The 18,222-nt window shown below is 51.0% G+C and overlaps 1 protein-coding gene across 1 annotated transcript in view; it reads left to right on the top strand.

The window, feature by feature from the left end:
- The first annotated feature begins 7,801 nt into the window (after positions 1 to 7,801).
- The window catches only part of SLC12A5 (solute carrier family 12 member 5), a 103,979-nt gene continuing 93,558 nt past the window's right edge, over positions 7,802 to 18,222 (top strand). Inside the window, exon 1 of the mRNA XM_083744149.1 lies at positions 7,802 to 7,940. Within this exon, the coding sequence (XP_083600275.1) occupies positions 7,817 to 7,940 (124 nt within the window). The 5' untranslated portion in view covers positions 7,802 to 7,816. The remainder of the gene's footprint in view (positions 7,941 to 18,222) is intronic.

Here is an 18,222-nt window from a genome sequence, read left to right as displayed (position 1 = left end):
CCAGGAGATGAAGGGATGCCAGGCATTGTAAAAGGACGGATTGTTTAGAAACAGCGAGATGCGGCATTCTGCAACTGATCTGTCCATAGGCTCAGGGCAGGCTCAGGTGTGCTCTGTCGCTCTGGCCAGCCGGAGCGAAGGCCATTCCTTTATCCTGCAGAAACCCATCTCCACAGGGCATGGGGCCTTTCCTGCAAAGGCAGCTGCCTCACCTCAATTTCTCACCTAAGAAACATGCAACGCTTCACCCAACCATTTGTTGTTGTTGTTGAGTCATTTAGTCGTGTCTGCCTCTTCATGACCCCCTGGACCAGAGCACACCAGGCACTCCTGTCTTCCACTGCCTCCTGCAGTTTGGTCAGACTCATGCTGGCAGCTTCGAGAACACTGTCCCACCATTTCGTCCTCTGTCGTCCCCTTCTCCTTGCGCCCTCCATCTTTTCCAACATCAGGGTCTTTTCCAGGGAGTCTTCTCTTCTCATGAGGTGGCCAAGATTTGGAGCCTTGGCTTCAGGATCTCTCCTTCCAGTGAGCACTCAGGGCTGATTTCCTTCAGAATGGATACATTTGATCACCCAACCATACAAAATCAAATGTAGGGGTGTTTTTGTGAGCAGTGAGGCAGTAATTAGGATGCAAAACAGAGCAGATTTATTTATTTATTTGTTTCATTTGATAAAAGTTATACACCACTTGATTACAAAATGAAAGCAAAACCTCAAAGAGGTTTACAAAAAAAAGCAAGAAAAATGTACAACAATAGTTTAGAAAACAACAACTACTTTATTATTTATATCATGCCCATTTGGCTGGGTTTCCCCAGCCGCTCTGGTTTACAGAATATATAAAAACATCATAAAACATCAAGTGTTAAAAACCTCCCAATACAGGGCTGCCTTCAGATGTCTTCTAAAAGTTGAGTACGTAGTTCTTTATTGCTTGACATCTGAAGGGAGGGCATTCCGCAGGGAGGGCGCCACCACCGAGAAGGCCCTCTGCCTGGTTCCCTGCAACTTGGCTTCTCACAGTGAGGGAACTGCCAGAAGACTCCCAGAGGAGGACCTCAGTGTCTGGGCTGAGCAATGGGGGTGGAGACACTCCTTCAGGTATACAAAATGTATGAAAATGAAAAAGTAGTAAAACAGGTTAAACTTCACATCAGTTTTCTAGGCCTCTGGATAGGCTTGTCTAAACAAGAATGTTTTTAGCAGGCAGCAAAAAGAATACCTTGAAGGCAGCTGCTTAATATCACTAAGCAGGGAGTTCCAAAGTGTAGATGCTGCCACACTAAGCGATCAAGTTTTTACAAATGTGGAATGGGTGTTACCTGGCACCGACAACCGGCTGTCAAGGCAGCCCTGTGATCCTGTGTTGTGGCGATGCTCACATAGCCTTGTTCAGCTCCGCTGGGCTCCCAGCAACAAAAATAAGAGAAGGCCACAAAGGCAAGAGGACACTTTGGGTGAGAGACACACTTGGGGGGGTGTGTGAGTGTGCAAATCCCCTGTTGGAACAAATAATTCAGCCACTGAGATTTTTTTTCACCTTACACTCATACCTCGGAAGTCGAACGGAATCCATTGGAATCTGTTCTGGAAGTCCGTTCGACTTCCAAAATGTTCAGAAACCAAAGCGTGGCTTCTAACTGGCTGCAGAAAGCTCCTGCAGCCAATCAGAAGCTGCGGAAGCTGCGCCGGACGTTCGGCTTCTGAAAATAGTTCGCAAACTGAAACAGTCACGTCCAGGTTTGCGGTGTTCGGGAGCCGAAACATTCGAGAACTAAGCTGTTTGACTTCCAAGGTACGACTGTACTTCTGCTCAACATTGAATAGCAAGAATACTGAAACTATGCAAAACTATCTTGGCAAAATACAAAGACCATAAAAGAAGAATTAAAAGTACAATGAAACAGGGCTGGTTATTATTATTATTATTATTATTATTATTATTATTATTATTATTATACCACCCTATACTCAGAGGTCTCAGGGAAGTTTTAAAAACAGCAGCAGCAACAGCACAATAAGCGTACAATATACTTGCCCTTGCCACTGAGTGCAGCTGAGCACCAAATGCCTGGTCATATTTATTTTATTTTATTTTATTTTATTACGTTTCTGCCCTGCCTTTCCTCATCCTAAAGAAGCCCAGGGCAGCAAACAACAGCTAGCAAAGCAAAACCACTCAAAATTAATAAAAGAACATTTAAGACATTCATAAAGATTAATAATAATAATAATAATAATAATAATAATAATAATAATATCTTTATTGTCATTGTCCCCTCTCAGGGACAACAAAATTACTTGGCTGCTCCATCCACCCAGATAGGGCACTCCACTCAAGGGGGTCTAAAAATGTCTCAAAAGATTAAGAACGTTTAAAAACATAATAGGATGGGATGTCATGGGGCGGGGATGGGGGGGCAAAGCTAATCTCCAGAGGGAGGGAGTCCCGAAGACAACCTCTGAGGAGCCCAGAAGAAGCAGCGTGCCCCCTGCCCCACCTCCTCGGTGCCACCCCCCCAAAGACCTCACCCACAACACCACAAGCAGGACCTCCCCAGCAATGTAGTGCTTAGAGCTTAGTCCTGGGAGACTAGGGTTCGAATCCTCCACTTGGCCATGAGGCTCAAGGGGTGAGACATTGGGGGCCAGTCATTGTCTTCATTCAGCAGAGCCTACCTCTCAGGGTTGTTGTGGGAATTGAAATAAAAAAATTAAGGCCATATATATATATATATATATATATATATATATATATGCTTTCGTAGATTTTCACGGGTACAGGAATGCAGGTTTTGGTGTCCTCGGGTGTCTTCCCGTGTAAAAGTTGGGGTGTCTAGGCGACGTTTCGACGAGGTCTCACTCGTCATCTTCAGGCTGGTGCTTTCGGCTTCTTGTTACTGGAACAGAGCTCTGTTCCAGTAACAAGAAGCCGAAAGCACCAGCCTGAAGATGACGAGTGAGACCTCGTCGAAACGTCGCCTAGACACCCCAACTTTTACACGGGAAGACACCCGAGGACACCAAAACCTGCATATATATATATATATATATATGTAATGTTCATAACTGCATATATAAACCGCATGTCTGAAACCCCACAGGAAAAGTCCTGAAACCATTTTGTCCCTCCCAAATTGACCTCAAATATTTCTCTGCAAGGTCGAAGGAAAACGGAAAAGCCTCCCCATTGTCTTTTCGTTCACAAATCCTGTCTTAAGGGTTGTTGTTGTTGTTTAGTCGTTTAGTCGTGTCCGACTCTTCGTGACCCCATGGACCAGAGAACGCCAGGCACCTCTGTCCTCCACTGCCTCCCGCAGTTTGCTCAAACTCATGCTGGTAACCTCGAAAACACTATCCAACCATCTCGTCCTCTGCCGTCCCCTTCTCCTTGTGCCCTCCATCTTTCCCAACATCAGGGTCTTCTCCAGGGAGTCTTCTCTTCTCATGAGGTGGCCAAAGTACTGGAGCCTCAGCTTCACAATCTGTCCTTCCAGTGAGCACTCAGGGTTGATTTCCTTCAGTATGGAGAGGTTTGATCTTCTTGCAGTCCATGGGACTCTCAAGAGTCTCCTCCAGCACCATAATTCAAAAGCATCAATTCTTCGGCGATCAGCCTTCTTTATGGTCCAGCTCTCGTCTTAAGGGTATGTCTGTGTATAAATAGGGTGTGAGCCTGTGACCTGGCTCAGGAAATAAGTATTTGTCATTACAAAGGACTGGCCAGGCTCCCCAGGGTATCCAATCAAGTGAGCATTAACAGGTAACCTGCCAGACAGGAGGTAAACAATGCATGATGTAGGTATGATGTGTCTGGAGGGTGGTCTTGAGCTACACCCCTTTTCTGTGATGTAGGTATGATGTATCTGGGGGGTGGTCTTGAGCTCCAGGGCAGGGAATTTAAAGTGTCTATATAAGGGCAGGCACACCTTGGTTTGGGGTCCTCCTCCTTTCCTGCGTGTGAGGGCTTCCTAGCTGCTTTGCTTCTCCATATTCTCTGGTTGGCCTCCCTTATTTTCTCCGACAGATGGAGAACCTACAAAAGACTATACAGCGGTACCTCAGGTTACATACACTTCAGGTAACATATGCTTGGGGTTACAGACTTCGCAAGCCCAGAAATAGTGCTTCAGCTTAAGAACTTTGTTTCAGGATGAGAACAGAAATCGTGCTCTGGCGGCGCGGCAGCAGCAGGAAGCCCCATTAGCTAAAGTGGTGCTTCAGGTTAAGAACAGTTTCAGGTTAAGAACGGACCTCTGGAACGAATTAAGTACTTAACCCGAGGTACCACTGTATAAGGGCTCTTGTGTCCCCCATAGGGGAATAAGGGCAGATTTTTTGTTACAGAATGAAAACGGAGAAGGCCACGCTCCTTGCGCTCTTATAGGACTTCCCCATCTCACCTGCCCCCCAACCCCACCTAGCAGAGGGAGCGCGAGGGCCTCGATTCTGCCTCTTCGGAGACGGAGGAGACCCAGTGGCGTCCAGAGGTTCCTTATCTGGAGGCCAGAGATGCGAGACTGTCCTGGGGGGAAAGAAAGGGAGATGCGGGGAGAAGAGAGAGACGCCTGGGCTGGAGAACAAAAAGGACAAAAGCGGCGCGCACGCGGAGGACCCCCCCTCCTCTTCCTCTTCCTCGCCGAGAGATGGCAGAATCCGGCAGCTGCAGCGGAGCCCCCCGCTCGGGCCAGGCCAGAGGGGGCTCCCGGCCAGAGACACTTCCGCTCCCGGCTGGGGAAGGGACCTCGGGGCTGGGCGGCGGAGCCCCGGCCGGGCGCGCAGAAGGTCCATAAGGGGGCGCATCTCCGGGCAGGGCTGGGGGAGAGTCTTGGAGCCCCGGAGAGCCGCTGCTGCCGGTCAGTGCAGACTGCACCGGGCAACATGGACCCGGGGTCTGTCTGAGTAAAAGTCAGCTTCTTATGTTCCCCTGCGGCAATGGGGGCGAACTGTGGGGGGAGGCTTTCTTGCAGGGCTCCACCTCGTCTGTTGCTCCTTGCATTTCCCACTAATAATAATAATAATAATAATAATAATAATAATAATAATTTATTTATAACCCACCCTGCCCGGCCAGAGCCAGGCTCAGGGCGACTAACACCAATAAAATCACAGTAAAAACATAATAGGGGAAAAAGAAAGGGGGGAAAACCAATTTAAAATACAGGTTAAAATGCAATTTAAAATGCAGCCTCATTTTAAAAGTAGCCCATAGATCAAGTCCATAAGGGGAGGGAAACAGAAGGGGCAGACTGAATCAAAACCAAAGGCCAGGAGGAACAGCTCTGTCTTGCAGGCCCTGCGGAAAGATGTCAAGTCCCGCAGGGCCCTGGTCTCATGAGACAGAGTGTTCCACCACATCGGGGCCAGTGCTGAAAAGGCCCTGGCCCTAGTTGAGACCAAGCTAACCACCTTGCGACTTGGGACCTCCAAGGTGTTGTCATTTGTGGACCTTAAGGTCCTCCGCGGGCCATACCAGGAGAGGTGGTCTCATAGGTACGAGGGTCCTAGGCTGCATAGGGCTCTGAAGGTCAAAACCAGCCCCTTCAACCTGACCCGGGACTCAACCGGGAGCCAGTGCAGTTGGTAAAGCTTCCTGCTGCGCCCTCGGCTTCTGGCTCTCATGCCGATTCCCAGGAGTGGCGTCGAGGGTCCCGAGGCCCCAGACAACCCTTGGTGCAAATTGGATCAGCCCCACGACTGCCCCTCGAGTCCAATTGCAAACATTTCCCAATGTAGAGTTAAGCCGTGGATGGCTTTAAAAGAGAATAGACAAGTTCCTGCAGGAGGAGAGGGCTATGGATGGCTGCAGTTGGAGGCGGTGATGCTTCTGAATGCCAGTTGCTGGAAACCACAGGGCTCTTGTGTTCGAATCCTGCTTGCTGGCTTCCCAATGGGGCACTTGCTTGGCACTGTGAGAACAGGATCCTGGACTACAGTCTGTTCCCAGCAATGTGGGATTTTCTTCACATCAATTGTGCTAATTTTAATAGGTTGGCTATTAGATTTGAATTTGCACCTTTCACCTTCAGGCTTGGTCTGATCCTGGCTCTGGTGCTGAGGGAGCCCAGGCAGGACCAGCTGCTTGGACACACACACACACACACACACACACACACACACACGTGTTTGGGTCATGCCAGAGGCAGAGAGTGTTGAGCTGCAGGTGGAGGGGGTGTCTGCCCCTGTGTCCACCACAACTGGACAGCCCCCCCTCCAATTCCTCAACTCAGCTATGAAGCAGCCCAGTAGGACTGTGAGACTTCCAGGGAAGGGGGAAACTGGAATCTGTTGTCTGTCTAGCTCAGTAAAAACAAAAACAAAAAAATCCTTCCAGTAGCGCCTTAAAGACCAACTAAGTCAGTTCTTGGTATGAACTTTCGTGTGCATGCACACGAAAGCTCATACCAAGAACTGACTTAGTTGGTCTTTAAGGTGCTACTGGAAGGATTTTTTTTTGTTTTGACTATGGCAGACCAACACGGCTACCTATCTGTAACTAGCTCAGTAAAGTATGCTCTGACTGGCAGCAGTGGCTTTTGGGGGTTTCAGGCAGCGGGGGGGTTTCCCAGCCCAACCTGGTGGGGCTGCTGGGGACTGAGGCTGGGACCTCTTGAGGCTCTATGCCTACCTGCCAGCTCTAGCAGCGAGGAGCTGCTGGTTGCCCTTGAGATGCCCCCTCTGTACCTCCTGCTACATGACCCTTCCTGGCCCCAGAGTTAGGCATCAAACACTCCACTTTCTCCTCCACCCCTTCCTGTGGTTAGTCGGTTCTGGTGACTTTGAGGAACAGGGCCTTCTCGGTGGTGGGGCCTGGACGGTGGAATAGCTTCCAGCAGAGAACTTTAGCGCTCCTTTTTCGGCTGCAGTCCTAAGCACATTCCCCTCGGAATGAACCCCGCGGAGAAAGCTGCAAACAGCTGCAATTGGACTAGATGTCCCTTGGGGTCCCATCCAAGGGTACGATTCTGTTTCTAAGTAGCAACCTATTTAAACTCAACTATTTGAGCACAAGCCTCTCTCTATCCTGGCAAAAGTGGTACTGAGAAGCAGTGTGGTGTAGTGGTTAGAGTAGGGTAGTCAACCTTTCTGTACCTACCGCCCACTAATGCATCTTTCTTGATGGTAACATTTCCTTACCGCCCACCAGGGCTGAATGGAAGGATTCGGCTTGTGCCTTGGAAACCCAACCGCCCGCCTAGAATCCTGAAACGCCCACTAGTGGGCGGTAGGGACCAGGTGGACAACCCCTGGGTTAGAGGGTCAGACTGGGAGAGAGCAGGGTTCAAATTCTGCCCCCTTGCACTGAGTCATATGAAGCTCGCTGGTCATCTTGGGTCCTGCCTTCTCTCAGGCTACCCCCACCTCAGAGGGTTGTCGTTGTGGGGACTGGGAGAACCACGAGCTCCTCGGAGGAAAAGGTGAAATATAAGCGCAATAAACAAACAAACAAACAAATCCATCCGAGGGATGGGTGTGTCTGCCCCCTTCCCAACCTCAAGAATTGGCCTCGCCCTCTCCGGAGCCTCCTCCTGACGCATCTCGTGGCAGTGAGTTCCGCAGGCGAAGAGCGTGCTTGGTGACGTAGACCTTCGCCCCAACAGCATCTCTCCTCCTCGCGCGCCCCTTCTCTCTTTTTCTCCGCGGAGAAAGGAGGCGCTAGGACCGCGCCGCCCCGCGCTCGCCGCCGCCGCCGCCCGCCGGAGCCTCCGCACCCTCGGCGGGAGCAGCATCCGCGCCCCGGACAGGCAGGCGGGCAGGCAGCCACTTGTGGCGGAGCGGCGCCGAGCCCCAGCCCGGCCCGGCCCGCGGCCATGAGCCGCCGCTTCACGGTCACCGCCGGCGAGGAGCCGCGCCCGGGCACCGCGGCAGCAACCGGAGGGGGCGACGGAGGAGGAGCAGAAGCCCCCCCGCCGCTGGGCAGCAACAGCGGGCAAGGTAAGGGCGCGCCGCCGCCGACCCCGCGGAAAAACCCAGGCAGAGGAGGGAGGAGGGAGGAGGGAGGGGGGTTTGCTTCTGCCCCCCCACCAAGGGCTAGTGACCCCCCCCCCGGCCAGGCGGGTCAAGTTGGGGAGGGGGCCAGGTCTGGCCAGACCAGGTGCCCTCCCCTAAACCCCAATGCGGGAGGAAGAAGAGCGGGGATACCCGCCGCTTACGCCCTCCCCGTCTCGAGGGCTGGTGCGCCCCCCGCCAGGGCGGGCTAAGTTGGGGAGGGGAAAGTGGGGAGGGGGCTGGGCCAGGTCAGGTGCTTCTCTCCCCCCACCCCGGTCCGCTCTGGACTGGACCCCGGGCGGGACGGAGGGGGGCGCGCCGTGTGGGTCGCCCGTCGAGCGAGGCTTTCGTGCCCCGAGGCAGCGGCTCCTCTATTCATCTCGGCTGGCTTTGTCTCCGAGAGGGGAGAGGGGGCTGCTGCCTCCGCCGCCGCCGCCGCCGCCGCCGCCGCCGCCATGCCCCACCGGGAGCTTTCCCGGAGCCGCGCGGCGAGGACGCGGCCGGCACGCCCCCCTGGCCGAGCCCGGCAGCCCGACGGGGCGGGCGGCGGAGGCTCCGGGTGCCTGTAGTGGCCGGCAGAGATTGGAGAGGCTCCGGGACGCGGGGGCTGCCCGGACCCCCTCACTGGGTGGTGGGCGGATTGCTGCTGCCCCCTCCCCCGGGAGTCCCCGCTAACCGCCCCCCCCCGCTCCCCTGCGCGCCGCTCCGGCTGGCCGGTCCCGGCTGCGCTTCCGGCTCCCGTTACCGGCGCGCATCGATCGTGGAAATCCAAGCCAGGCAGCCGCTTCAGCACTTCCCCGCCTCGACCTTCTCTCCCCCAGGAAAGGGCAAGTGGCTGCTTGGCTGGCGGGCGAGGCCCGGGCGCGGTTGGAAGGACACCCCAGGGTCATCTAGTCCAACCCCTGGGATGCAGGGGGGAAGGCGGAGGACCTGGGGGTTCATTCCTAGAATAGGTGGGGTGATGATGTCCGCCAAGGCCCTGTCTAGCCAGCCTTTGACGGGGAGTGCGCTCTGCACCTGCTCAGAGAGGTGTTGTGTGTGCCGTGGCTGTTGGTGTTGTAGGACCAAGAACATACTGGGTTGGGCTCTCTTGTTGTGGAGGGGTGTGAGCTGCAATTTCCCACCCTCATCTCCCCCACCTGTGCTATTCTGGGATGGCTGGGAGGGGGGACTCCTGCAAAGGGTTTCAGGGCTGCTGCTGGAGGAAGCAGGATGCAGAATAGTACCGGGGACAGAATACCTCAGGTATTAATCTCAGGGTCCTGGTTGGGGAAAGGTTCCTACATTGCAGGGGGTTGGACTAGATGACCCTCGGGGTCCCTTCCAACTCCATGATCCTATGATTCTAACAAGCAGCACCTGCCTGGAGGAGGCGCTTGGCTGCTCAGGCTCAGGGAGCTCTGGTACCCACCAAGAAGCTCCAAAGTGTTTAGTGAGGTTTCTTATTGAAGTTTACATTCTATTCCTGAGGAACTAGGCATCATACTTTAGCCTCGCAACAACCCTATGAGGTAGGAAACACACAGAGGGGGCAACTTTTCCAATGCCCCTTATGGCAAAGGCTCCCTTTGATCTCAGATTTCCTACAGCTAAAGGCCAGCGCTCCGCCCACAGCACCACGCTGCCTCTCTTCAGCAGCATCCTTTGTTGACAAATTCCCCTCTTCTCCTCAGCTGGCGGGCAGGTAATTGAGTTTCTGCCACTGAGCTATAGATCTGAGCCAGCCACCTAGCACCTTGAGGCGAAGTTTGAAATCTTAAAAAAAGGGGGGGACCAGAGGTCCTGCAAAGGGTCTCTCTGCTTTTAAGCAATCAGCTCTGCTTTAGCAACATATATTCTGATGACACCACAAGCCTTGTTCTTGCAAAGAGTCACAGAAAGCGACTGTGAAGGCAAAATTGGCCAGAGCAAAGGCAAGTTGGGGGTATCTGACTGCGGGTCACAAGGGCAAGGAGGCGGTTTGGGGCATCTGCTGCCCTAAAGTGTGAGGCTGGCCTTTGGCCGAGATGGCTTCAGAACAGCCTTCGCCAACTGGGTGCCCACTGCCCACCCAGATGTTGGGGTGTGGGATGCCGGGACTCCTGGGAGATGTAGTCTGAAACATCGGGGGGGGGGGAACTAGGTGTGTGAAGGCAGCCTCTAAGCATCAGAAGAGACCAGCAGTTGCTGGATCAGGTCCAAAGGCCAAAATTTAAGGAGGATATGGAGAAGTTGGAAGGTGTGCAGAGGAGGGCGACCAAGATGAATGAGGGTCTGGGAACTAAGCCTTATGAGGAGCGGTTGAAGGAGCTGGGGATGTTCAGCCTGGAAAAGAGGAGATATGAGAGCCCTCTTCAAATATCTCAAGGATAGTCACATGTAAGAGGGAACAAGCTTGTTTTCTGCTGCTCCAGAGGGCAGGACTCGAACCAGTGGCTTCAGGTTACAAGGAAGGAGATTCTGTTTGAACATACGGAAAAACGTTTTGAGGGTAAGAGCTGTTCAGTGGTGGGACAGACTCAGAAGGAGGTGGACTCTCTTTCCCTGGAGGTTTTTAAGAAAAGGGCAGATGGCCAACGGGCAGGGATTCTCCAGCTGTGATTCCTGCATTACAGGGGGTTGGACTAAATGACCCTTGGGGTCCCTTCCAACTCTACAGTCCTGTGATTTTATGAAAAGAGGACTAGGCAAATTCATGGGGGGGGGGCTATCAAGAGCTACTAGCCAGGATGACTCTGCTCTCTCCTCCACAGCTGGCGGCAGTGATGCCTAACGGGCATCTGGCTGGCCACTGTGAGAACATGTGTGGGGTCCCTCTAGACTGGGGGGTGGTTTTTTTGTTTTATTTTGGTGTGTTCTGCAACATTGGTGCAACAATGGGGCTTTTGTGGTGTACAGTCAGACCTCGGGTTGAAGTAACTTCGGGATAAGTATTTTCGGGTTGCGCACTGCAGTGACCCAGAAGTAATGGAGCGTGTTACCTCCAGGTTTCGCCGCTCACACATGCGCAAACGGTCAAAATGACATCACGCGCATGCGCGGAAGCAGCGAATCGCGACCCGCAGACGCAGGTTGCATTCGCTTCTGGATACGGACGGGGCTCCGGAACGGATCTCGTTTGCATCCAGAAGTACCACTGTATCTAAACCAGGGGTAGGCAAACGAAGGCCTGGGGGCCGGATGCAGCCCAATTGCCTTCTGAATCTGGCCCACAGATGGTCCAGGAATCAGCATGTTTTTAAATGAGTAGAATGTGTCCTTTTATTTAAAATGCATCTCTGGGTTATTTGTGGGGCATAGGAATACATTCGTATTCCCCCCCCCCCCAAATATAGTCTGGCCCCCCACAAGGTCTGAGGGACGGTGGACCGGCCCACAGCTGAAAAAGGTTGCTGACCCCTGATCTAAACCGTCCACACGCCATTTGTCTTTATAGGAATTGTTCTGCAATGCTTCCCCATTATTCCAGCCTTCTTGACACCTGGAGGGGCAGACTTGTGCTCTAGCGCAATGGAAGCAGGACAGCCCCCCTTTCCCTGAACACTTCCAGTATGAAAACTTATGGCATTTCGGAAGGAAGCTACTGATTAGAGATGAAGGAGCATCACTCCTCACAAAACATTTGTGGCACTATTGAAAAGGGGTCGTGTATCACTGCCCGAATGCTACCATGAGCAGAAAAGGTCACAACTGCACAATAAAATAGCACTATTTATAATAGAAGCATAGAGTTGCAAGGAACCCTCAGTGGTCATCTAGTCCAGCCCCCTGCCATGCAGTTCTTCCTAGTTTCTTGTAGCTTTCAGAAAGTCCAACCCCCTTCTTGTAACTTGAAGCCACTGGTTCGAGTCCTACCCTCAGAGCAGGGGAAAACTCCCTCTTCCATGTGACAGCCTCTCAGATATTTGAAGATGGCTCTCAGTCTCCTCTTTTCCAGGCTAAACCTACCCACCTCCTTCAACTGTTCCTCATCAGGCCTTGTTTCCAGACCCATGATCATCTTGGTTTCCCCTCTTGGCACACCTTCCAGTTTGTCAACATCCTTCTTAAATTGTGCTGCCCAGAACTGGACCCAGAACTCCAGGTGTGGTCTGTCCAAGGCAGAACAGAGCAGGACTATGACTTCACTGGATCTGGACACTAGACTTCTGTTGACGAAGCACAGAATAGCATTAGCTTTTTTTGCTGCTGCATTACACTGTGGACTTGTGTTAAGCTTGTGGTACTAAGATCCTTTTTACATGTACAGTGGTACCTTGGGTTAAGAACTTAATTCATTCTGGAGGTCCGTTCTTAACCTGAAACTGTTCTTAACCTGAGGTACCACTTTAGCTAATGAGGCCTCCCACTGCTGCTATGCCACTTCCACACGATTTTTGTTCTCATCCTGAAGCAAAGTTCTTAACCCGAGGTACTATTTCTGGGTTAGCGGAGTCTGTAACCCGAAGCGCCTGTAACCCGAGGTAGCACTGTACTGCTATCAAGCCAGGTGCCCCCCATCTTATATTTGTGCACCTGGTTCTTCCTGCCTAAATGCAGAACCTGACATTGGTCCCTAATTGGTGTGATAGTGCAGCCCTTCCTCGCTTTGGAACAAACACCTGAAATTTTAAAGCAAAACCTCAGTCTTGACTGAATTCTGAACAGGTGGACTCAAACTTGCTGGGCATCCTAGTTCAGCTGCTACACTTCTTCTCCCGTTTCTGTGATGCTATTAAATAGCTGACTTATCTGTTCCAGGAGGGGAGGGCCTGGCTCCACTGAGTGCCTTTGAAGGTTATCTCCAGGCCCCCCCTCCCTCGCTTGGCCCTTATCTCCCAGGGAGCTGAATTTAGCAACTGGCCTCATGTGTGATGGAGTGGATGCCCCATTGAATGACTTGGCTAGGATCAGGGCTCCAGTTACTGCCTTTCTCCAGATGTTGCAATCCTGAGATAAAGAGAAGATGGAAGCAGAGAGTCCCCCCCCCCCACAGAGGTATGGGGAGAATGCAAAGGAGAAGAGGTGGGGGTATTGTGGATGCGCATTTACCTTTCATCTCTCCCCCCCCCCATGTGTGAAACTACAAGAGACAGACTTTTGATTTCAGCACAGAGATATGTCTCTCCCTTCCAGTCCTCTCTCTCTGTGAAAGCAAGTGAGGTGGGGAGGGGCTGTAATTTTGGGGTAGAGCATCTACTTCCCATGGGGAAGGACCCAGGTTCAAGACCCCTGCCTGATACTCTCAGGGCCTGCTGCCAGCCAGTGCTGGAAATGCGGGTTGGGTGGTCCAATGGCCTGACCCAGTGTAGGGTAACCAATTTCTACAGGAGTTTCAAGGAAAATATTTAAGATACTTCTCTAAGTGACATTTTGCTTTTCCCAGTCACCAACCAGACATCCAGAGATCACCATGTGGTTACAAAACACACGTTGTTGTTGTTGTTGTTGTGGTTGTTGTTTAGTCGTTTACTCATGTCCACCTCTTCGTGACCCCCTGGACCAGAGCATGCCAGGCCCTCCTGTCTTCCACTGCCTTCCGCAGTTTGGTCAAACTCATGCTGGTAGCTTCAAGAACACTGTCCCACCATCTCTTCCTCTGTCGTCCCCTTCTCCTTGTGCCCTCCATCTTTCCCAACATCAGGGTCTTTTCCAGGGAGTCTTCTCTTCTCCTGAGGTGGCCAAAGTCTTGGAGCCTCAGCTTCAGGATCTGTCCTTCCAGTGACCACTCAGGGCTGATTTCCTTCAGAATGGAGAGGTTTGATCTTCTTGCTGTCCATGGGACTCTCCAGAGTCTCCTCCAGCACCAGAATTCAAAAGCATCCATTCTTCGGCGATCAGCCTTCTTTATGGTCCAGCTCTCACTTACATACATCACTACTGGGAAAACCAGAGCTTTGACTATATGGACCTTTGTTGGCAAAACACACCTGGAGCCTGGCTAATTTCTAATACTGAGCAGGACCCGAATCCTACTATGACCTCTCTGCTTTTCCTCTTGCATTGTGATAAGGAAAAATCCTGGTGTGTGGATTTACCCCACTGCCCAGCTTGACCAGATGCCACTCCCCATGGGTCTCTCTGGTCAGCAAATGAAGGAGTCCCCAGCCAAGGTAGAAGAAGCAATCAGTAGTCACTTGACCTGATTTTTATTTGTTGTTGCAACAAGGTTCAAACAGACAAAGAAAAGAGTAGGAACCCCAAGCATGGGGTTGCGTGAAATTTTAAGACCTCTCCCCATTTCCCATAATACATTTTCCAATAGCATCATCGATACATCACAAATATGTCACAAAGTCAGATTGTTTGGCATGTAGAAACATGAGCCCATCCCCCACCCCCTCAACAACCCCACCTCCAGACACCTTTTAACCTCTTCCCCAAAGAACAATAAGAGCATTTACACATCCCCCTGGCTGCAAGCCTTTCCTGTGCTTCTTCTTTGAAAGTATCAGGATTCAATCCACCATCCCGATGGGCTTCTGTCTGGAGTAAGTGCTGCCCTTGATTGCCTCCTGCCTCCTATTGTGTGGCTAACTTCACACCTTGTGGAGGGGGAAGGAGTATGTGACCTTATCCTTAAGGGATTATGGGGTCAGGGGGAGCCCTGGATTCCCCTCTTCCAGAGGAGTCATTAGCCACTGGAACCAAGGAAATCTTTGGAAACAAGGAAATCTGTCAAACAGATGAATTTTGGCGATTATTTGATTCTATATTGGATAGTCAGAGGAAACAGTATGATTGATGGTGTCCGCTTTGCTTCAATTTTATAGACGGCTTTTCTGAGCCTCTTTGCTGTTGTGCATGGAAGGTGCCTGTGTCAATGGTCATTGTCCTGGCCTTAGGTAGAGGCTGTGGTGGGGACTTGGGTTTGGGAGTCGTTTAACTGCCCCCCCCCATTCCTGGTTTTAACAATTGGCAGGAGATATGAGGCAGGATTGGTTAAAGGGTATCTACCTTCCTAAGTTACTGGGTAACCAGTTTTCCTTTGACTCACCTTTGTGTAAAGACCGTGGCAGTGCTGATAGATCACAATAGATCCCACTGTAGAATGACTTCTGAGCTTGGCATTTGTTGCTGCTGGTTAGGAATGGCTTTTCCATTGACCGACTCTGGGGTTGCGGCGCTCATCTCACTTTATTGGCCAAGGGAGCTGGCGTACAGCTTCCAGGTGATGTGGCCAGCATGACTAAGCCGCTTCTGGCAAACCAGAGCAGCGCACGGAAACGCCGTTTACCTTCCCGCCGGAGCGGTACCTATTGATCTACTTGCACTTGGATGTGCTTTCGAACTGCTAGGTAGGCAGGAGAAATTCTCCTTAGCTACCAGAATTCTAAGGGACGTGGGTGGCGCTGTGGGTTAAACCACAGAGCCTAGGACTTGCCGATCAGAAGGTTGGCGGTTTGAATCCCTGTGACTGAGCTCCCGTTGCTCGGTCCCTGCTCCTGCCAACCTAGCAGTTCAAAAGCACATCAAAGTGCAAGTAGATAAATAGGTACCGCTCTGGCAGGAAGGTAAACGGCGTTTCCATGCGCTGCTCTGGTTCGCCAGAAGCCACTTAATCATGCTGGCCACATACCCGGAAGCTGTACGCCAGCTCCCTGGGCCAATAAAGCGAGATGAGTGCCGCAACCCCAGAGTCAGCCACGACTGGACCTAATGGTCTGGAGTCCCTTTACCTTTACCAGAATTCTACCTACCAAAGAAGTGAGGAAGTGAGGTTGGCTCCCTCTAGTGGCAGCACGTCCACACTCACTGCAAGTACTTGCCATGTTGTCTTCATCTCCAGAAAACAGAATGGGCTAGACGTCTTATGGGTCTACTTGGAGTAGAAGTAAGACTGGATACAGCCCATGAGATTTGCTTTTCTCATAGCTGCTTGCCCAAATGCTGAGGAAAGGCACATTTCCTGAGGGGCAGCAGCCCTGCAAGACTTGCAGGAAGGAGAGCCAAGAGCCTAGTTTAGCCCCGTGAAGACTCAGCCTTTCCTCTCTTGTGGTCCTCCTCCTGGGTGGCATCTGCAGAACTAGGACCCTGAGGTATCCCTGCAGGCTTGTAATACGTTCATATTTATTTACACAGTTATTTCCAAACTGCTCTTCATACAAAATATCAGGGTGTTGCACAGAGAGATCCACAAATCCAAAAAATAAAAAAATCATATCGACAATACAGAAGAATCAAAAACGACGGGCTCATCTAAAAAGTTTATAAAGTGCTGAATAGGTCTATCAGCGTAAAAAAGTCATTAAGAGATGCCTATAATTAGGAGCAAGGATGTTTCTGCTTAGTATTTTAATTGCTAACACTTTATAATATATTTGCTCTTAGGTTTGTTTTTGTCTTATTATTTTTCTGTAGGTGGCTGGGGTCTAAAGAATAAAAGTATTATTATTATCATTAGTCTTAACTATTTGTTTATTACGGGAAAGTGAGATTAATATTTATATCTCCTGCCCCAGCCCTGTACCTGCAGCTTCCTCCCGTGTTTCCTTTGGAACAACTTTTGCTTGGCAGGGAGGGCAAAGAGGTCCAAACTGGTGGCTTTCCATTCCTAGTGGAGGAATGCCGGGCACGGAGCTCCCTCTCGTGGCCAAAGGTTTTGTCTGTGTTTTGCAAAGGTTGCTCCTGACAGCCGTTTCTGAGACTGTGATTTGCATGGTGGTGCAGATCCCTGGGCCCAAAATACCTGGTGCACGATGCACCTCTTGGGAAAGGCGCTGCCCAGGCATGTTTTGCCACCATGTGTCTAGCATGGCAAGCAATGAATGAAAGAGCAGGCCTCTGCCTCGGAGGTGGACCTCTTGCAGAAGTGCATAGTCCACACTTGACATGATGGTGGGCAGGAGGGTTGGGAGGGATTGAATATCTGTTCCAAAGGACCAGTGGCTGCATGAGAAAATTGGCATTTATGTGAACATGGGACGGACAAATCGAAAGACGACCTTAGAAATTACGAGATCTCAGTGCTGAGATATTTTCCTTCCCTCTCCATGAGGGCGCAGGGCCCTGAGGGCTGAGTTTGGCTGTGATAGAGATGCCCATGGCAGGAACCTCCCAGCAGCCTGCGCAATAAACAGACTCAGCTATGTGCAAATGGCATCTATACATCACACTAATTCGAGTGTAGAATTTTTACACTAACAAAATCCCTTGTAATCACCACCAGTGTCGGCTCCCTGACAGAAAGTCCCTTTCAGCCGTGCATCTTTCTCGGGTTCACACGACTGACTGGCGGTCTCTAATTCCTTTGGGAAAATTCTCTATCAGATTCCAGCTTGAATCATTAATAAGTACCAGGCAGCTGAACGATGGGGGCAGTTCTTCAAACCAGCCATTTCTTTCCTTACAATAGGTTGCTTCCCAATGACATTTTGAATGCTGAGGTTGAATGTGTTTGGAAAATGTTCATGTTCCTGATGTTTTGCATGGTGTAATATCGATCAGAGGTGCTGAATCTGTGGTACTCGAGATATCATTGGGCTCAGCCTCACTTCTGAGCACAGTCCATGGGCAGATGGAGTCTGTCCTCAATCCTACCCTTAATCATCACCATCACCATCACCATCATCATCATCATCATCATTTATTATTTGTACCCTGCCCATCTGCCCAGCCACTCTGGGCAGCTTCCAACAAAGATTAAAAATGCATCAAAATGTCACACATTAAAAACTTCTCTGAACTTTCATGAGAGTCCACGGTGAGAAAGGGAGACAAGCTTTACTCTCTCCACGTTCCCCATCATTTATAAACATCTATCCTGTCCTCTATGACTCCCCTTTTCTCCACCCTAAAAAGTCCCCCAAAGTCCTTTCCTCACAGGGGAACCTCTCCACCCCCTTGATCTGGCTTGCTCTCTTCTGAAGCATTTCCAACTCTGCTATATCCTTTTTGAGGTGAGTCAACAAGAGACTGCACAGTATCTCAAAGGTGGTTACACCACAGATTTGTATAAAGCCATTATGATATCTGCAGTTTTTATTTTCAATTCCTTGCTTAATGATCTGTAGAACATGCCTTTTTCCCAGCTGCTACACATGAAGCCAGTATCTCCTTCGCGCTTTGCACTGTCACCAAAAAGTCTTGTTCCTGACAGTCACCTCCAGTTCAGACCCCATTTGCCTCCCTGTGGAACAAAACATTCTGCCCCAATGTACACCATCACTTTATATTCCTGTATATTGAACTGTGTTTGCCATTCTGCTGCCCTGTGAAGGAAGGTCACGGCATATGGGACTGTCTAATTTAGAGAAAAGGTGACCCAGAG

The sequence above is a fragment of the Podarcis gaigeae genome (genome assembly GCF_964106915.1).
Source record: "Podarcis gaigeae genome assembly, chromosome: 6".
In the NCBI taxonomy this organism is placed as follows: Eukaryota; Metazoa; Chordata; class Lepidosauria; order Squamata; family Lacertidae; genus Podarcis; species Podarcis gaigeae.
This window is presented reverse-complemented; position numbering and strand designations above follow the sequence as displayed.